Genomic DNA, 16899 nt, shown 5'->3' on the forward strand with positions numbered 1-16899 from the left:
GACTGGATTCAGGCTAAAAAAAAAAAAAAAAAAAAAAAGGGAGGGGGGGTTATCAACCAGATGACTTAGATTTTAGGCCTTGGGGTCCACGCAAGATAAATGACCAGCTTGTTTGTGTGTGACATGCATAAGCATAGTTTACATTAAATATCGTGGAGAGGTTGCTCAGAGCAGAAGGGCGTTCATTGTGGCTAAAGCGCCCTGGGAACCTACGCTGACAATTTCAAACTTCTGACCTCCAAAATCAACACACGATATGAATCCATCATGAAGTCAGGGAAAGCGGCATGGTTCTACTGGGGAGAAACAGCATTAAAGTAAAAGGATGCACTGGGGCAAAAAAAAAAAAAAAAAAAAAAAAAAAAAGAATTAGGTAGGAGTCATGAGGAGGCCAGGTCACATTTCACCTGTTTTAACTGTAATTGATTACAACGGTGCCTGGCTTTTAGAAGACACTCAATATTAACATGTGGGAACTATAGGAAAGAACAGCAGAGAAAGGTCATATTTGATATTTGGAAGAAAGGAAGCTATTTAGGTGTTTTGTTTATTGAACAGGAGCAGTAACGGATTGAGACAGAATTTTCCTTCTCGCTTGACTGGGCTGTCTCTGTCTTCCTTTAGCCAGCTCCAATTCCGATGAAAGCAGATAAAGCCTGCAACCAATGACTGGACTTCCCACCGCTGTGTGTGTGCGTCTCTGGGAACAATGCAATACAGCTGCAGGAGCCTCAAGGCCATGAGAGCTGGCTACAGAGGGTGGGCCTTCGGCGGCTCCGAATGCACCGAGTAGGTGCCTACCACCGCTGGCCCTCGGCGAGCTCAGGGATGCGCGCGGGGAGGAGCGTGCCCAGCAGAGCCCCAGCGCCTGCACCCCCGCCCCCAAGGAGCAGCGCTAGCAAGCCTCTCTGCTGCACATCTGCCAAGAACGCTCCCTGAACCGCACTGCGCCTGCCCAGACCGCGGCAGCCTAGCGCTGCAGACATCCCGCAACAGCCAAACGGGCCTCTAAAAAGGAAAATCCCGAATACGCGGCGGAAACCAACCGCGCGGGCCGCTGAAGCTTTAACCCTCCGCTACCGACTCTTTAGACTACAAATCCCAGCATCCACTCCTCTCCCGGGAGCCAATGGGGAAGCTACAAGTTCCTTCAGCCAATCCCATCCCGACCCACCCCGACGGAATTCTGGGATTTGTGGTTTTCACGTGGCAGCATTATTTTCACGGCGGTGGAGGCAAAGTAGGCCACGCGTCCGGTTCGAAAGGAAGCCGCTTGTAATCATTCTTATGTTGGTGCCTTCAGTAGCATTACTCCCTCGCTTTATGCTAATTAGAAATCGTTACAGTCCTACGGATACAAAAATAAAACATTAAAAAAAAGTCAAGTTATTCTCAGATTACAGCACGTTTGTCCCCCCCACTGCGGGCCCCCCCCATCGCGTAACCGCCGCCGTCAAGTCTCGCGAGAACAGCCGCTTTGGGTCGTTGTCATGCCGCCTGGGGGGCGGGTCACGCGGAGACGGACGGGGCCGTCAGCCAACGGGGTCGCGTTTCGGCGGGCGCCGCCGCAGCGTGCGCGGGGAGACCTCCGTGAACCCTGACCCCGCTGTCCGCCGCGCCCGCGTCCGCCGCCCCCGCCCCCGCCCCGGAGCGAGGTGGGCGGGCTCTGGCCGCCTGCCCGGGGAGCGAGCGCGGAGAGCGCGGGAGCGAGGCCGGCCGAGCGGAGGCGTCGGCTCCCCGCGGCCCATGAGCGCGCCCCGCCGCCGTCGTTAGGCCCAGGGACAGGCGCCGCGCCCCTGCGAGCGGGAGCCGCCGCGAGCGACACGACGAGCCCGGCTTCCGCGGCGGCACCGGCAGCGCCAGCGCCAGCGGGCGGGACCCAGGCCGCCAACATGGCGAGCGCCTCCTACCACATCTCCAATCTGCTGGAGAAAATGACATCCAGCGACAAGGACTTCAGGTGAGGCCGCGGCCCGGCGGTGCGGCCTGGGGCCCCCGCGGCCGCCGCCCCGGGCCCCACCCCTCGGCCCCCGCCCCGCGCCCCGCGCCCCGCAGGCCGCCCTCTCCCGCGCTCCGCCCCCTCCCCCTCCGCCGCCCGCCGCCCGCCGCCCCGGGCCGTTGCCCGCCGCGCCTGCCAGGCCGCTCCTGCGTCCCCGGGCCTCCCCGCCCCCAGCCCCGGCACGGGGCAGGCTCGCCCCCGGGCGTAGGGACGGGAGGTGGGGGCGGCGGGGAGGAGGGGAGGCCTGGAGGCCCGGAGACCCGGAGGCCCGGAGGCCGGGGGGAGGGGAGGCCCGGAGACCTGGAGGAGGGGATGCCGGGAGGAAGGGAGGCCCGGAGACCCGGAGACCGGAGGAGGCGAGGCCCAGAGACCTGGAGGCCCGGAGGCCCGGAGGCCCGGAGGAGGGGAGGCCCTGGAGGCGGGGCGGCTCGGAGACCTGGAGACCCGAGGAGGGGAGGCCCGGAGGAGGGGAGGCCGGGCCCCCGGGGCAGCCCGCCGCAGGCCCTAGGCCGCCCTGCCCGCCGGGGCTCAGCCTGCCGCCCGCCCCGGGCCCCCGCTGCCGCCTCGGCCCGCAGACGGGAGTGGGCCTAGGTGCATTCAGCTCCAATGATTTGCTTTTTTTTTTTTTCTTCCCTCCCCCCTTTTTTTTTTCTTTTTTCTTTTTCTTTTTCTTTTTTTTTTTTTTCACCTTAGCTTTAGCTTTAGCTTTCTGCAGATTGGGTCCCTATGAACTTTTTGCCTGGCCGGTTCTCCTCGTGGCGGTGGGAAGGAGGGAGGGAGTGGGAGCGGGGGGCGCAGCCAGGGTGAGGAAACCGGACTCGCAGGGCTTTCCCGCCAGCATCTCGTGTCTTTTTTTTTCTTTTTTTTTTTTTTTAACCTTGTCAGGTGAAAACTAAGCGGGCTCTCGGGGTTTCAGTCTCATTGTCTTATATGCAAAATTACTGCCAGAAGGGTGAATTCGGGAACCTTAACCCTGAAAAGTAAAGCGAGCGAATGCATCTTTGCTGATGGACGTTCTTAAAAAAATGAAGGTGGTGGATTAGGAGGCTTTGGCGGAGCTCGTGCCCCGGGTCGCTGTGCTGTGCGTTCCGGACCTTGGGAACACGCACGTCGGAGAATGGTGGTTTCCACGGCTTGTCCTGGTTCCGCCCCCACCGCCCTTTCTTTTGCACTAGTGTGGTGGTTACATTCCTTCCTTCCCACCTCCTGTCCCATCACAGAATAAATACGCTCCCGATCTAAAAAAAAAAAAAAAAAAAAAACAACAACAAAACTATTTCTTTGGTGCTTGTATTTTGTGAGCATTTTTAAGGAAAGTACAGATACCGTCGATTAAAACTGTGACTGGGAGCTACCTTACTTTGTTTTGTGTATGTGTGAACGGTAATCCTTTACCACCTGGAAACCGGTCCAGACCTCATCTACCAGGAAGAGATGTTCCCATCTGTGAAAGGAGAAGCGGGAAAAACTGTAGTGATCGTGTCCCTAGATTAAGTTGATGTCCTGGTGTAGTCACGTGGCCAGGGAAATAACAGTTTTGGTTCTGTGACTTCAAAGCCAGAGTAATTTTTAAAGTTTTGCTACCTAGGGAGTTGTTAAGTGTCACATTTTGAAACTTTGAGAATCCAGTTTGTCAATACCAAAGATTTTAGCGTTGGGACTTTTTGGAAGAGACATGATTTGTTTTTTTTGTTTTGTTTTTTTGTTTTTGGTATTTTAGATTTGTGTAGATCAAAATCTAGATTATTGGAGGAAATAAAAGTTTTGCTTTTTTTTTTCTTTTGTGTGTGTGTGTGTGTTTAAGGATTAGAATGCTGTTTACTTCCCTATGAAGTTTCACTTGCTCCCAGTGCAAGACACTGAAATTTAAATACACATTTGAGTGGGATATGTATGTACATATGTACAGCCTTAAAGTGTGTGGTGTGATTTTTCCCCCCTTTGCTGTCATTTTGGCTCATTCTGTGAAAGTACTAGAAAAGTCATGCTGATTGTATTCAACTTCAGATTAAAGACAGCACTTCCTTATAATAGCATGATTTTGTTCAACTAGGCAGACTTGTGTATAGGTAACATGTTGAAAGGAGTGTTAATATTGTATATGTGATTTTTGACTCCAGCTACTTAAATTTCTTGTAAAGTTAATATATTGCATGCTTTTGTGTTTGCTTTTTAAAATAAACTATTTGAAAGACATAATGCTTTGATATTAAGCTGTAGTCAGTGTTGAACTTGATAAGAATTATCTCCCAGTCTCAGCTAGAGTAAATCAAAAAAACATTGCTTGGAGGATGATTATTCTAGAAGTGTAGTATTGATATATTTCTAATAGTTGAAGAAGAAGAAAAGTGTAAAAGATAAGTGTAGAAACAGTGACTTCCAACAATTTGGCATTAAGATATTTTCATTAACTTTGTTTTAAAGACTTGTAATACGCTGAAGCCATCCAGTTAACAGGCAAGCCTTTGGAACTAAAGTACTGTGTGTATATACTAAATTACAGATATTTAAGAGATTAACTCAAATAGTGTGCATTTGAAGTCAAGTATTTTGAGCCTTTTTTCTGTATAATATCGGTATAGGCATTTATTTGCATGTATGTGTCTTTTTTAAAAAAATTATGCCGTGTACTTTCTCATTTGAAATTTATTTTGGTGTAAATATCACAGGTTGTTGCTACATGTTTTAAAATACCTACCAGAAAAATCTTGAGGTCAGAGTTAATATTATAGAATATCTAGTGCAAACCACTCTTCTTGTGCTAAGGGAAGAGGAAAACAATAATGTGTCTAACAGGAAAAAAACATTATTCTTCTCATGGTAGATTCCAAAGAGCATAGGACCTACTGGTCACAATATATGGGTTCTAGTCTAGTAGGATTCTTTCTTGTGAACTAGCTGTGAGGTCTTAGGCAGGTTACTTAATTTGGAATAAATTTTTACTTGGAGAGACTTGTATGTGGGTACTTATAAAAGGTCCCTTATAGGCCTGAAATTTTAGGTCTCCGGATAATGACATAGTCTGTTCATGTAAAGAAAATAAGGAAATAGGTACAGGCTTCAAAATAATCAGATGTCAGCATTTTTAAAGAATCATTTTGTAGGATTTGATTCATGGGTTCAATTTATTGGTGAGAGGGTACATCTGTTACCCTTTTTCTTTCATGTTTTAGAGTTCTGTACTCTTTGAAGATGGTATATTAAGGTTTATTGTCAGTACGTAGGTAATTCTGTAGATAGCAGAATGAAAACTTAAATGCATGAACCATGTGGATACTGTTCGTTAATATTGAAAATTCAGTGGGTTGAGGTAACTGAAGTTTTGCTTTTATTTTCATATGCTTTACCACCAACTGAATTAAAGTATTGCAAGGAATCAAGAGCTAAAGAAAATTTACCACATTTTCCTTTCTCTACATAGTAGTAGTTTACATTAATGCTTTCTGTTGGCTTTATATACACTTGATCCTCTTTATCCTTATAACTCTAGTAATGTGGATACTAACAATCTCTCTTCCAGTCCAAGAAACTGAGATGTGATGTTAATTAAGTACTTGGCCAAAGTGAGTTAGACATTAGATCTGGGATTTCCAGACAACCTCCTCGCCCCCCAATCCACCATGAACTCTTAATCTTAACTACCATGTTATGTTACTTCTCCAGGGTTTTGACTAGGAATTTAAGAACTTAGATTTTAGTTCTCTCTCAATTAGGCTTATGGTATATTTTGTACTGGAAAACACTTTTAGTAATTCCTTGAGAGGGACTACAAAATGTTTAAGATATAGTGCTTGCTCTGAGTAATATTTACATGCTTGTTCAATGGTTAAGACACTTCTATGAAGATGAAGAACCCACGGCAATGTGTAGTTGTCAGGCTTAAGTGGCAGAGAATATGAAAGCAAGGAGATTCATGTTTGTGGAGTCATCTGAGCTAGCTCTTGAAATTGGAGGTAGGGAAAATGAGTATAAGCCTGAAGGCACACTGTACAAGTTGGTGACCTTCACTGCAGCTGGGAGTATGGTTGAGGGGAACCGCTTGAGGGTAGGGACCTCATTTTACTGAACTACATCCTCCAACTGAGCCTTGTGGGTTCTCAGGTACTAGTTTTAGTTGGATTTTAATTACAGAGTTCTTTTAAGCATGTAAGGATTTGGGGAAATTTCAGAAACCATTTTCATTCAGAAATCAATCAATTTTTTAAAATACCATTTGGTACAATCTTAAAATAATTTACTGCATTGCAGAATTTCCTAGTTTGATAATGGTTTATGCCACCAAATTTAGTGTGTGTGTATTTTGGATATTAGGTGTTTTTTCTTGGAAACTTTAAAATGCTAATAAAAATCTCAGGCCTGGGAATTCTACACTTTCAGAGCTGGAAGGAACCTTAGAGATCCTGTAACATAGCTGAAACAATAATGTGACCGTAAATACTAGTGAGGTTCTCTGCACTACTTGTGCTTAAGGACAAGTAAGTTTAATCAGAAGAAACAGATTTTTAGAGCTTAAGAAGGTGTTTTCTGGACACTTTAAGTACTTTGCAGATTGACGGCAGTAAGTTACTGGATTTCACTACATGATTTTTGTTGATAAAGGTATACTTATAACACTGATTATCAGCAGTGATTAAGGCTCACCACTGGAAAAATAGATCTCATTGAGGAAACCAGGAAGAAGAAAGAGGACTAAAAAATTAGTTTTATTTACACGGACAGTATTAAGACCTTCCTAAATTCATACCGTAAGGGAATAAATGAGAAAATGAGATGGTGGTGTGTGTATGAGTTCTTTGAAAAATAATTGGTTCACTGGATGGCGCAGTTGGCCCATATCATTTAGATTTCTGTTAATAACAAGGGTAAAATTGTGCTTGTGTATGAGGGGAAGGGTTGTGAGACTGCTCATTGTACAAGGTATCCATTTCTACCATTGTTTCTGCATATCTCTGCATTGGATTTACTAAAGATGAATAAGTTCTCCCTGCAAGGAACTTTAAGTCCAGTAGAATCAGCCAGGTGTGTAAGTTCTAGTCTACAGACTGTCTTATTCATAACTGTTTGCAGAGCCTGGCACAGTTCTTAATGATGATACCCCTAAAATATTTATTGAATACATGAGATGGCACTGCCTGTAGGTTATATCCACCTGGGACTGCCGTAGAAGCCCGAAAGTTAACATTTTAACTTTGCTCTCTCTCACCTTAAGCCTTTTGTATTCTTACTTTGCCTTTTTATATTACCATGTACCAGATGTTCCAGTTGGAAAACCCTCATGTCACCCTTCTACCTTTTTCTTTCATTTAATTTTCTGCTAAGTATTTCTCAAATTAGTCTTCCTGTCTCAGGCCTCTTTTTAATCCAGTCTATTGGTAACTTTTCCGTTAGAATTTTCTATCACAGCCGATCATTGTCTTCCCCACTAATTCCTATTGATTACAAGATAAACTCTAAACTTCTTAGCTATTGCCCTCCTAAGATCACTGAAGTTACTCCCCTCCAAGTTTCTTACAAGCTCTATGTACCACTAATTCAGTGGGTATTTTCTATGCTCATTTATTAGATATAAAACTACTGTTTATCACTTTTTTCTTCTTGAAATTCTCTTAGAGAGGCATCCTTGACACAGGTTGGGTTTATTACCATTATAGTGAGGGAGAACACACACTTTGGGAAGTCTCAGTTAAAGGGTATCAGGACCTATTCATTTGGATAATTTTGGGAAGAGTCTAAGGAAGTAGAGTTTCACACTGGATTGTTGGAAGGTGGGGCAGTTCCATCATTTGACATCTACAAGGAGGGAAGACTAAAGCAGAGCAAAGGCTATAATTGGTGAAGAAATAGCAGTCAATGAGTTAGAGAGGAAGATGTTTGGTATTTTGTGTTAAGTGAACTTGTCTGAAATGGATGTTCTCTGGGGTGGTTTATGTCCAGGAAAATGATGCTTTTGTTGTAAGCATCAGATCAATTTGGAATAATATTCAGATATGGGTATGAATCTTAGATTCCTGGACTTTTACGGTTTTCTTTTTTTCTTTCTCAATCCCCCCTTTTGGCCGAGGACAGATCATATTGGGCTGTAGAACATCTTTGATTTATGATGTTCACAACTTCATTATTGTTGAGATTTTTGTTGATTAGGCTCAGATGAATGGCCATTCAGTGTAGTCTGTAGTTGAGCCAGGTTTATGAATCCTTTCTCCTGTTGTAAGATCAGTGGTCAAACGATCTGACCAGACAATGGCGCTAAATAACAGACTCTGGAAAGGATACATACCGGACTGTAATACCCAAGTCCTGTGGTTTTCCTCTTCTTTGTCCATTTTCTAACTCCTCCCTTACCGTCCCCATATCTAATCCACCTCAAAGACTTATTTTAACCTTTTAAATCTCATATAGTTGGTTCTCATTATTCTCAGTAGGTAGTACTATAAAGTTACCCATGAACGTTGAATTAATGATACCAAGCCATTAACTTCTGGAGGAAATATGATGGTAGGTTCCCGTGAGCCTTTTAGTCACAGCATTTTCATAGATGATCAGTTCATAACCTCGTTTTATGTTTATTTCTATTTAAAGGCAACCTTACTTAATGTGTTGATTCACATTGTGCTCACGGCCAACAGCACCATCATTTCATCCCTAAGAAAAGCTTATCTATTACATGTATGTTTTTCACGTCACAGCTGTCTTGTACTTAGGAACACTGGACAGCACTTCGCTATGCTTGGGGATCATTTTGAACAGAACTATCAACAAAAAGCACAAACATGCAAAAGATGTGGCACTAGATAGAGGATACTTTTTACAATATGTGAGGTGAAACAAGGCATTTACTCTGCTAATCATGAGAATTGTCCATTTTTCTTTCTTGGTTGGTTGATGGTCATAACCCTAATTCTAGCTACCATCATTTCTCACTTAGACTGCTACAGTAACTCCTAACTGTTCTGTAGTCAGTTTGGCTAGATGAAGATTGGTTCCCTCTTAACTCTGACCATAGTATAGCTGGAGTAATGTTTCTGAGTGCACATTTGGTCATTTCTGTATACTCCCCATCTCTGCCCCAGATGCTTTTGAGTAGCTTCCCATTGCTCTTAGAGTAAAGACTAAAATCCAAAAAAAGACCCCCAAATCCCCTTAATCTCTTGCCTCCCCCTACCACCTAAGAAAAATTCCTGCCCGTGCTTCAGAGTTTAAGAGTTTAGTCCTTCCTGACGCACAACCTCTAGTGCAGTCTACATCAGGATACTTTGTTCTACCATTGAATTTTCTTTGTTCCATATTCCTTTCCATCCCATCTAGGATTTATTTCTGTTCATAATTACGTATATAATTGACCCATATATGTAGTTTTTAAAACTAGTGTGACTATTTGTCTTGTAAGCTCCAACAGAGCAGTAGCTCTGTTTGCTCTTGCCATCTCTTGTTTACACAGGATCAAGTACAGTACTTGATACATAATAGGTTCTCACTGTATAGTCAGCGAGTATATAAGATCTTATTATCTTAACATCAGCCTACATTTTCATCTTCTTCCTGTTAAGTTTCTATCTGCCTATGTCCCAGCCACACTTAACTCCTTCTCAGCCCTTCACTCGAAAATGTCATACCTCTGGCCCTCAGCATTGCTGCTGCTGCCACCACCCCCACCCCAACACAGACAAAAATAAAAATTTAAAATTCTAAACCAGCTTTCCCCATGCCTCATTTTCCCCACTAACACCCTTGTTAATCAGTGAGATCTAAACTAATTGTTCTTTGCTGTGATCAGTGTCAGATGTCCTTGAGTATTTTTAAAAATCTGTAAGATTAAGATTTGTCCCTTTACCTGGCTGCCATATTAGATGAAAAGGTTAGGAAGGGACTTAAGTCTGTTTTATCATGTTAGGTCTTAGCACCATGCCTAAAACTTTACATGCTTAAGAGACATTTTACAAATTGGCTTTTAAATCTGCCATGGACAGCTTTTTAGCTGGTTAAACAACTTTCTCATAGGATGATTTGTAGTACAAATTTTTATACCAAAATAACAGAAGGAAGAAATTGTTAGGACTTTATAATTTGGAGGTCACCATTTAAAAGTAACATAACTTCATACTATCTCAGTTTATTTTTCTGATTTTTAAAAATACTACCTATTGCTATTTATACTGGTGCTCATTTCAACTTTATAAAAAATGTTTAAAACTCTAAAAAAAATCTAGTCATAGTTTTCTTAAAATTAAAAACTTGTATTGAAGTATAGTTGACATACAATGTTGTATTAGTTGTATGTATACAACAAAGTGATTTGACAATTCTAATTCTATATATTATATAGTCCTTACCATGCTAAGTATAGTCAGTCACAATACAAAATTATTACAATGTTATTGACTATATTCCCTATGCTTTACTTTTTCATCTCTGCCATTTATTTTGTAACTGGAAGTTTGTGCCTCTTAATACCTTTTCATACCCTCTAGGTCCATGCATGTTGTTGAGAATGGCAAGATTTCATTCTTTTTTTTTTTTTATGGCTATTCCATAAAATATTCCCTTGTTCTTTAGTCCATTTGCTTCCATATCTTGGCTATTGTAAATAATGCTGCAATGAACATAGGGGAGCATATATCTTTTTGAAATAGTGGGCTTATTACTGGATTATATGCTATTACTTTTTTGAGGAACCTCCAAAACCAATTTCCATAGTGGCTGCACCATTTCACATCCTACTACCGGAAACGAGGGTTCCCTTTTCTCCACATCCTTGCCAGTGCTTATTATTTCTTGTAGTTTTGAGACTAGCCAATCTGTTGTGAGGTGGTATCTTGTGGTTTTGCGTTAATCATAATTTTTTGAAATTCAGACTTCTTTTATTGTTGTCTATCCTTTGTTCATAGTGCAGCCTTTGTAGTGTAGTAGGCAATGAGTAAATACGTGGTAAATCAAGGAAAGAATGTGTGTACCAATAGATTCCCTTCAGAACCATAAAGCAACTTTTTGCGTTAGGGTTATTTGCTTTTTTACCTAAATTGAAGATGGTCATTTTCTTTCCAACCAGATGAACATTTCAGGGATCTTTAGAGGTCCCAACTACTGTGGTTTTATTTCATGATCTTAAAGTAAGTAAAATAGCTAAGATATTTTAATGCTTTTCATAAAGAATTCCTGCATTAGTTGCCTCTTATTCAGTTTTTTGTTTATTTTCTAGAATATTGTGTGGTTTTAATTTCTTTAGTCATCATATAAATTGGGAAGGGGCCACTGATTAGAACTATGTTTATTTTTAAAAAGTACTTTATCTAGTATAATCCTAATTTGAACACAGACTTTATAAGCTGTTTCACAAAACTTGGGAAGAATTGTTTTTGCATTGTAGTTTAAAACTTTGTCAAAAAAAAAAAAACTTTGTCAAATTAGCATTAAATGAACATACTGACTCCTTAAAATAATGAGTTCCTAAATTAATAAGTTATTTTGCCGATCTTTATCACATAGTTTATCACCTGTATTGCCAGACTATCTGCATGGCTATATATCATTTCAGCTTCAATAGTGTTTTTTAATTAAACAGATTTTGACATTCCTATATGTAGTATAAAGTAGTACACTTTTTACTCAAACTTGATTTGGTTCAAATACAACAAAAAGGCATTAAGTAGTTGTTATTGCAGTTAGGTTATTTCAATAAGTAGAGAAGAACCAGAATCATTGGAAAAATTCATTTGGCCTTTAAATGAATTATGGGGGCTTTATTTCAGGTGAATTATCTATTACTCTGAGGATTTATTTTTAAAAGAATGAATTGTCTGATGAGGTATATGAGAAAAAAATCTGAGACTCTTTACCTTATTTTTGTCTTCTGTTCAACCCTTTTATTTAAAGCTGAGTTTAAACAGTTGGTCGCTCTACATTTTTTGTTAGGCTTTTCAATATTAAACTTGTCTTTGGCAGTGGTTCTTAAGGGGAGGGGGGGCTGGATGTCAGATGGAACAATGTTCTAGAATCACCTCTTCACCATTTTGAAAATAGACTGGATACCTTATGATGGGAGTTGGAGTGGAGGTGAGAATTTGTATTTTGGAAATTTCCCAGTAATTTTTTAATGTGACCCCCACCTCTCATTCCCAACACACAATATTGTATAGGAAGATACTGTTTTTTTAAAATTTTTTTAGTTTTTTATTTATTCAGAGACAGAGAGAGAGGCAGGCAGAGAGGCAGAAGACACAGAGGGAGAAGCAGGCTCCATGCAGGGAGCCCGATGTTGGACTCCATTCTGGGTCTCCAGGATCACACCCCAGGCTGCAGGTGGCGCTAAACCGCTGCCCGGAAGATATTGTTAATATTCGTAGCTAAAGGTTTCCTAAGTAAAATTCAAACGACATGCAAAGAAAAAGTAAAGAGGCGCTTGTCTTCTCCTAAAAGCAATGATACAGTTAATTAGAGTGAAAGAGCACCCACTGTAGATCCTGTCAGTAACTTAAAACAGGACTGACCTGGGGGAGATAATTCGAAGTGATGGTTCCTTATTTAAAAGTAGGACTTGGTTAGATAAGGATGATAGCATTAGATTTGAAAGACAGTGTCTTTTTTATTAATGCTTTAAAAACTTAATTTATCAACAAATTTAATTTTTTGATAGGTTTATGGCTACAAATGATTTGATGACAGAACTGCAGAAAGATTCCATCAAGTTGGACGATGATAGTGAAAGGAAAGTAGTGAAAATGATTTTGAAGTTACTGGAAGATAAAAATGGAGAGGTACAGAATTTAGCTGTCAAATGGTAAGTGTTTTTTTTTTTCCTTGCTTCTCACCCCTATCAGCCCCATTAAAAAAAAAAACTCAGTGTAATAGTTGGTAAATTATCTTAGTCTTGTACTGTCTTTCTGGAGTTCCTTTAGAATTTGCAGGTGAGTGGTGCATAATGTTTGTATGTGGTGCGTATTATCTACTTCTTAAGGTTTATATTTTAACTAGATGTAGCCATTTATCGTATTTTAATTTGCATGAAGTAAGTATAGGAGTCCCCAGAAAGAGTGGTTCTCTCACTTGGTTTTTTTTTTGTTTTGTTTTGTTTTTGTTTTTGTTTTTTAGCTGAGTTAAGGACTTACCAGCCTCTATTCATCTCTTTTTGAAAATTTTAAGAACCAATGATCAAAGGAAGTAAAAAATAATAAGACTTTATAAAGAATAGCAGCAGTTAAAACCATGGTTAACAAAAAAAAAAAAAAAAAAAAAACCATGGTTAACAGAAATTAGGACTGATGATACAGCAGTTTCAGAGTTTTTCCTAAAAATTGTGAGAATTCCAATTGTGTACAGTACAGTAAGAGTGTCTTTTTATCAGACATGAAATTGACAATTTGACTTAGTAACAGGGTACAGAATTTGAGTTCTCAGTAAATTCTGTTAACAAATTATTTCATTTATGCATATCAAATACTAGAAAACCTTAACAATCTACATAGTAAGTTATTAGAAAATATAACCTTTAGTTTCATGTAACAAACTGGGATTTATGTCATTTTGTATATCCTATAATAATTAGGCATCAATTTAAATAAAGTTTTGTCTCATTATGACTCCTTTATTTCATTTTATTATAAAGATTTTAAGTTTGTTTTGGGGTTAGCTTTTACAAACCTGCTGTGAAAACAGACCAATGAGAAATCATTGGTCAGCATAGAATTTCTAGACATGGAGTACAATTTTCTGTAACTTGGGACATTTGCAAGTTTAAAATAAAATGGGTCTTAAAAGGATAAGTTGCAGAATAATAGAAATTAGTATAATTTTACATTAGTTATTTTTCATCTTTTAATTTTTTTGCCTTAGTAAAATTAAATTCTCTTAAAAATATATGAACATTTACCAGCTCTTAAAAATAGTAATAAAAAGTAGTGTTTGTCCCAAATTGAGAAGTATATAAGTCTTACTTCATATGGATCTTTACTCATTAGAAAACGGAGCTTTTGATCTTTTGAATATCTTTTATACTTAAAATTAACAGGTTGGGGGAAGAAATGGAATATATTCAAGAAAAAAGGGAATTAAGATATAAACATAATAATAGTGGGAGATAAAACTCAAGATCTGATTCTTGGAGGAGGGAAAATCACAATAGATAGATAAATTGCTAAGTAACCTTACCAAGAAATTGGGAAAATTGTCAGAGAAGTCATCACTCAAAAGAAGCTCAGGCCTGAAAATCTTTTGCACATGTCTTTGAAACCTCAAAAAACAGATAATTCCAGTACGGGGAGTTCTAGTATTACTCTAAACCAGTTATTGGTAACAAGTTCTGATTTCATTTTATGTTAATAAATAAGAGGAAGAAAACACAGTTGTTCAGGCACTGAGCTTGATTAAAAAAAAAAAAAAAAAAACCACCACCCAAAACACAACATTTATTTAGGCTGCTTAGTGTATTTAGAGAATTAAACACCTTCCAAAGACCAGCATCATACTTAATATGTCGCTGGAGTGAAGAACAGGTCAGGGATGTTTTATCTCACTAAGGAGAATTCACTACCTATTTCAAGGGAAGCATTTAATAACAGGGAGTTGCCAAGACCTTTTTTTAATTTTTAATGTTTTATTTATTTATTTATTTATTTATTTATTTATTTATTTATTTAAGACACGGGTAGAGAGAGAGGCAGGGACACAGGCAGAGGGAGAAGCAGGCTCCATGCAGGGAGCCCCAGGACTCAATCCCAGGTCTCCAGGATCATGCCCTGGGCCAAAGGCAGCGCTAAACTGCTGAGCCACCCAGGCTGCCCGCCAAGACCATTTTTAATGTTAGATGTACGTACCTAACCCAGAAATGGATAAATTACCAGCTCCCATCACACTAAAGTCAGGAACAAGGCAAAGATGCGTTTCTATCTCTGCTGCATTCTTTTTGAAGATATTAGCCACTATAGGACAAGGAGGAAATAAAATTTGATATGTAAGAATTAGGAAAGATACATGAGAATAATCAAGTCAAGAAAAATTAAATGTGGACAGTAAGAATTCAGTGAAGTAACAGGGTGTGAAGGGTAATGAACAAAAATATGTAGTTTTCATATAAACAAACCGATTGGAAGATCTCATGGAACCAAATGTCCATTTATTACAGCAACAGAAAGACAAAATGCCTATGAATTAAATGTAACAAGAAATGCTACAATAGTGACCTTGAATGAGGGTATAGGTAAGGTTACAATTTTATCTTTTTCGAAACTTTAGGAAACTTTAAAATATTCTTGACCTCTAACAAAAATATACTTGGAACAAATGGAAACACATCCCATGTCCTTGGATAGGATAACTCAACAAAGTTGTTGATTCTCTCCAAGCTAATTTAGTGCTAACTTAATTGTAAAAATCCGTTATTTCCACAAGCTAATAAATAAGTTGATTTTAAAGTATATTTTGGTGGGAGGGAGGGGGGGCAGGTGTTTGCTTTAGCAAACCCTGAAAAAGTATGATAGTTGCTGAAGGTGGAGAGTTGTTGCTTAGCCCGAGATATGAAAAGAGACTATTATGTTTCTCTAATTAAAGCAGTGAAGTAGTGAGACATTAATGGACAAATGGAGTAAAATAGGAAATACATGATAGAAAGTTGGCCTTTTTTTTTTTTTTTTTATAAGACTGGATAACCATTTGAAAAAGATAAAATTGTATCATTACCTCACAAAGAGCATCCCTACTTAAGGTTACATTGTTTTGTGCACTTTAAATTAGTTTTGCCTGTTTTAGAACTTCATATAAATGGAGTTAATACAGTATGTGCTCTTTTGTGTCTAGCTCTTTTTACTCATGACATCTGTGAGATACATCATGTTAGGTGTATTATTATTTCTTGACTTTTTATTACTGATTAGTAGCCATTGATACCAGTCTGTTTATATATTTGTTTTCTTTCTAGGGCTCAGCCATTATGAATAGAGTTAGTGAACATTCTTTTATGACTCCTTTTTTTTAACATATAGGTCTTTCTTATGGATAAATACGTAAGAATGAAATTGCTTTTCTCCATTTAGATTTTTTTTTGAAGGAACTGCCATATTGTTCCCCAAAGTCTTTGTATCATTTTATATGGAAGTACTAGTTGTCTCCACATTCTCACTAACACTTGGTTTTGTCACTCTTTACTTTTAGCCATTCCAGTAAGTGTATAGGTGAAGTTTTAATTTACATTTTCCTGATGACTAATAATCTCCGGTGCTGTTTTGTGTGTTTGTTGGACATTTTTTTTCCTGGACTTTTCCCAAGTTTTGAAACTGAGGTGGTCTTTTTATTATCAAATTGTAAGAATTCTTCATATATTCTAGGTAGGCTCTTTGATATATACATTTTAGAAATATTTTCTCTCAATTTGATGAGCTTAAGTTTTTAAATTTAATTTAAAATTTTGTTTGATTGATTTAACTTCTATATTAATTCCAACTTTTCTTTCATGATAATTGGTTTCCATGTCATAGACCTTTGCCTTATGTTGCAACATTTTTCTCCTCTGCTTTTTTCTAAAAGCCTTATTATAGTTTCAGCTTTTACTTTTAGTCCTATGATCTGTCTTGAATTAATTTTTATAAAGTAGGATTTGAGTTCAGTTTTTTCATATGTACATCCATCCAGTTGTTGAAGCACTGTTTATTGAAAACATCTTCTATTCCCTATTGAATTGCATTATTATCAAAGATCAGTTGACTGAGTGTGTAGGTTTCACAACTGTCTTGTGGTCCATTGATGTTTTTGTGTATTCTTACGCCAGTGCAAAACTGTTGTATTAGTGTAGTGTATTAGTCAACCTTGGCCACTATTGACTTTTTGGGCAGATAATTCTTTGTTGTAAGGAGCTGTCCTCTGTATTCTGTGTACAGTAGGATTTGTTTAGCAGGATCTTGGCCTTTAGCTACTAA

At 39.3% G+C, this 16899-nt stretch overlaps 1 protein-coding gene across 1 annotated transcript in view; it reads left to right on the forward strand.

The window, feature by feature from the left end:
• The first annotated feature begins 1805 nt into the window (after positions 1-1805).
• CAND1 (cullin associated and neddylation dissociated 1) overlaps positions 1806-16899 on the forward strand; it is a 40288-nt gene continuing 25194 nt past the window's right edge. Inside the window, exons 1-2 of the mRNA XM_038549954.1 lie at positions 1806-1960; positions 12630-12773. Of these exons, the coding sequence (XP_038405882.1) occupies positions 1893-1960; positions 12630-12773 (212 nt within the window). The 5' untranslated portion in view covers positions 1806-1892. The remainder of the gene's footprint in view (positions 1961-12629; positions 12774-16899) is intronic.

Source organism: Canis lupus, chromosome 10 (genome assembly GCF_011100685.1).
Source record: "Canis lupus familiaris isolate Mischka breed German Shepherd chromosome 10, alternate assembly UU_Cfam_GSD_1.0, whole genome shotgun sequence".
NCBI classification, from domain to species: Eukaryota; Metazoa; Chordata; class Mammalia; order Carnivora; family Canidae; genus Canis; species Canis lupus.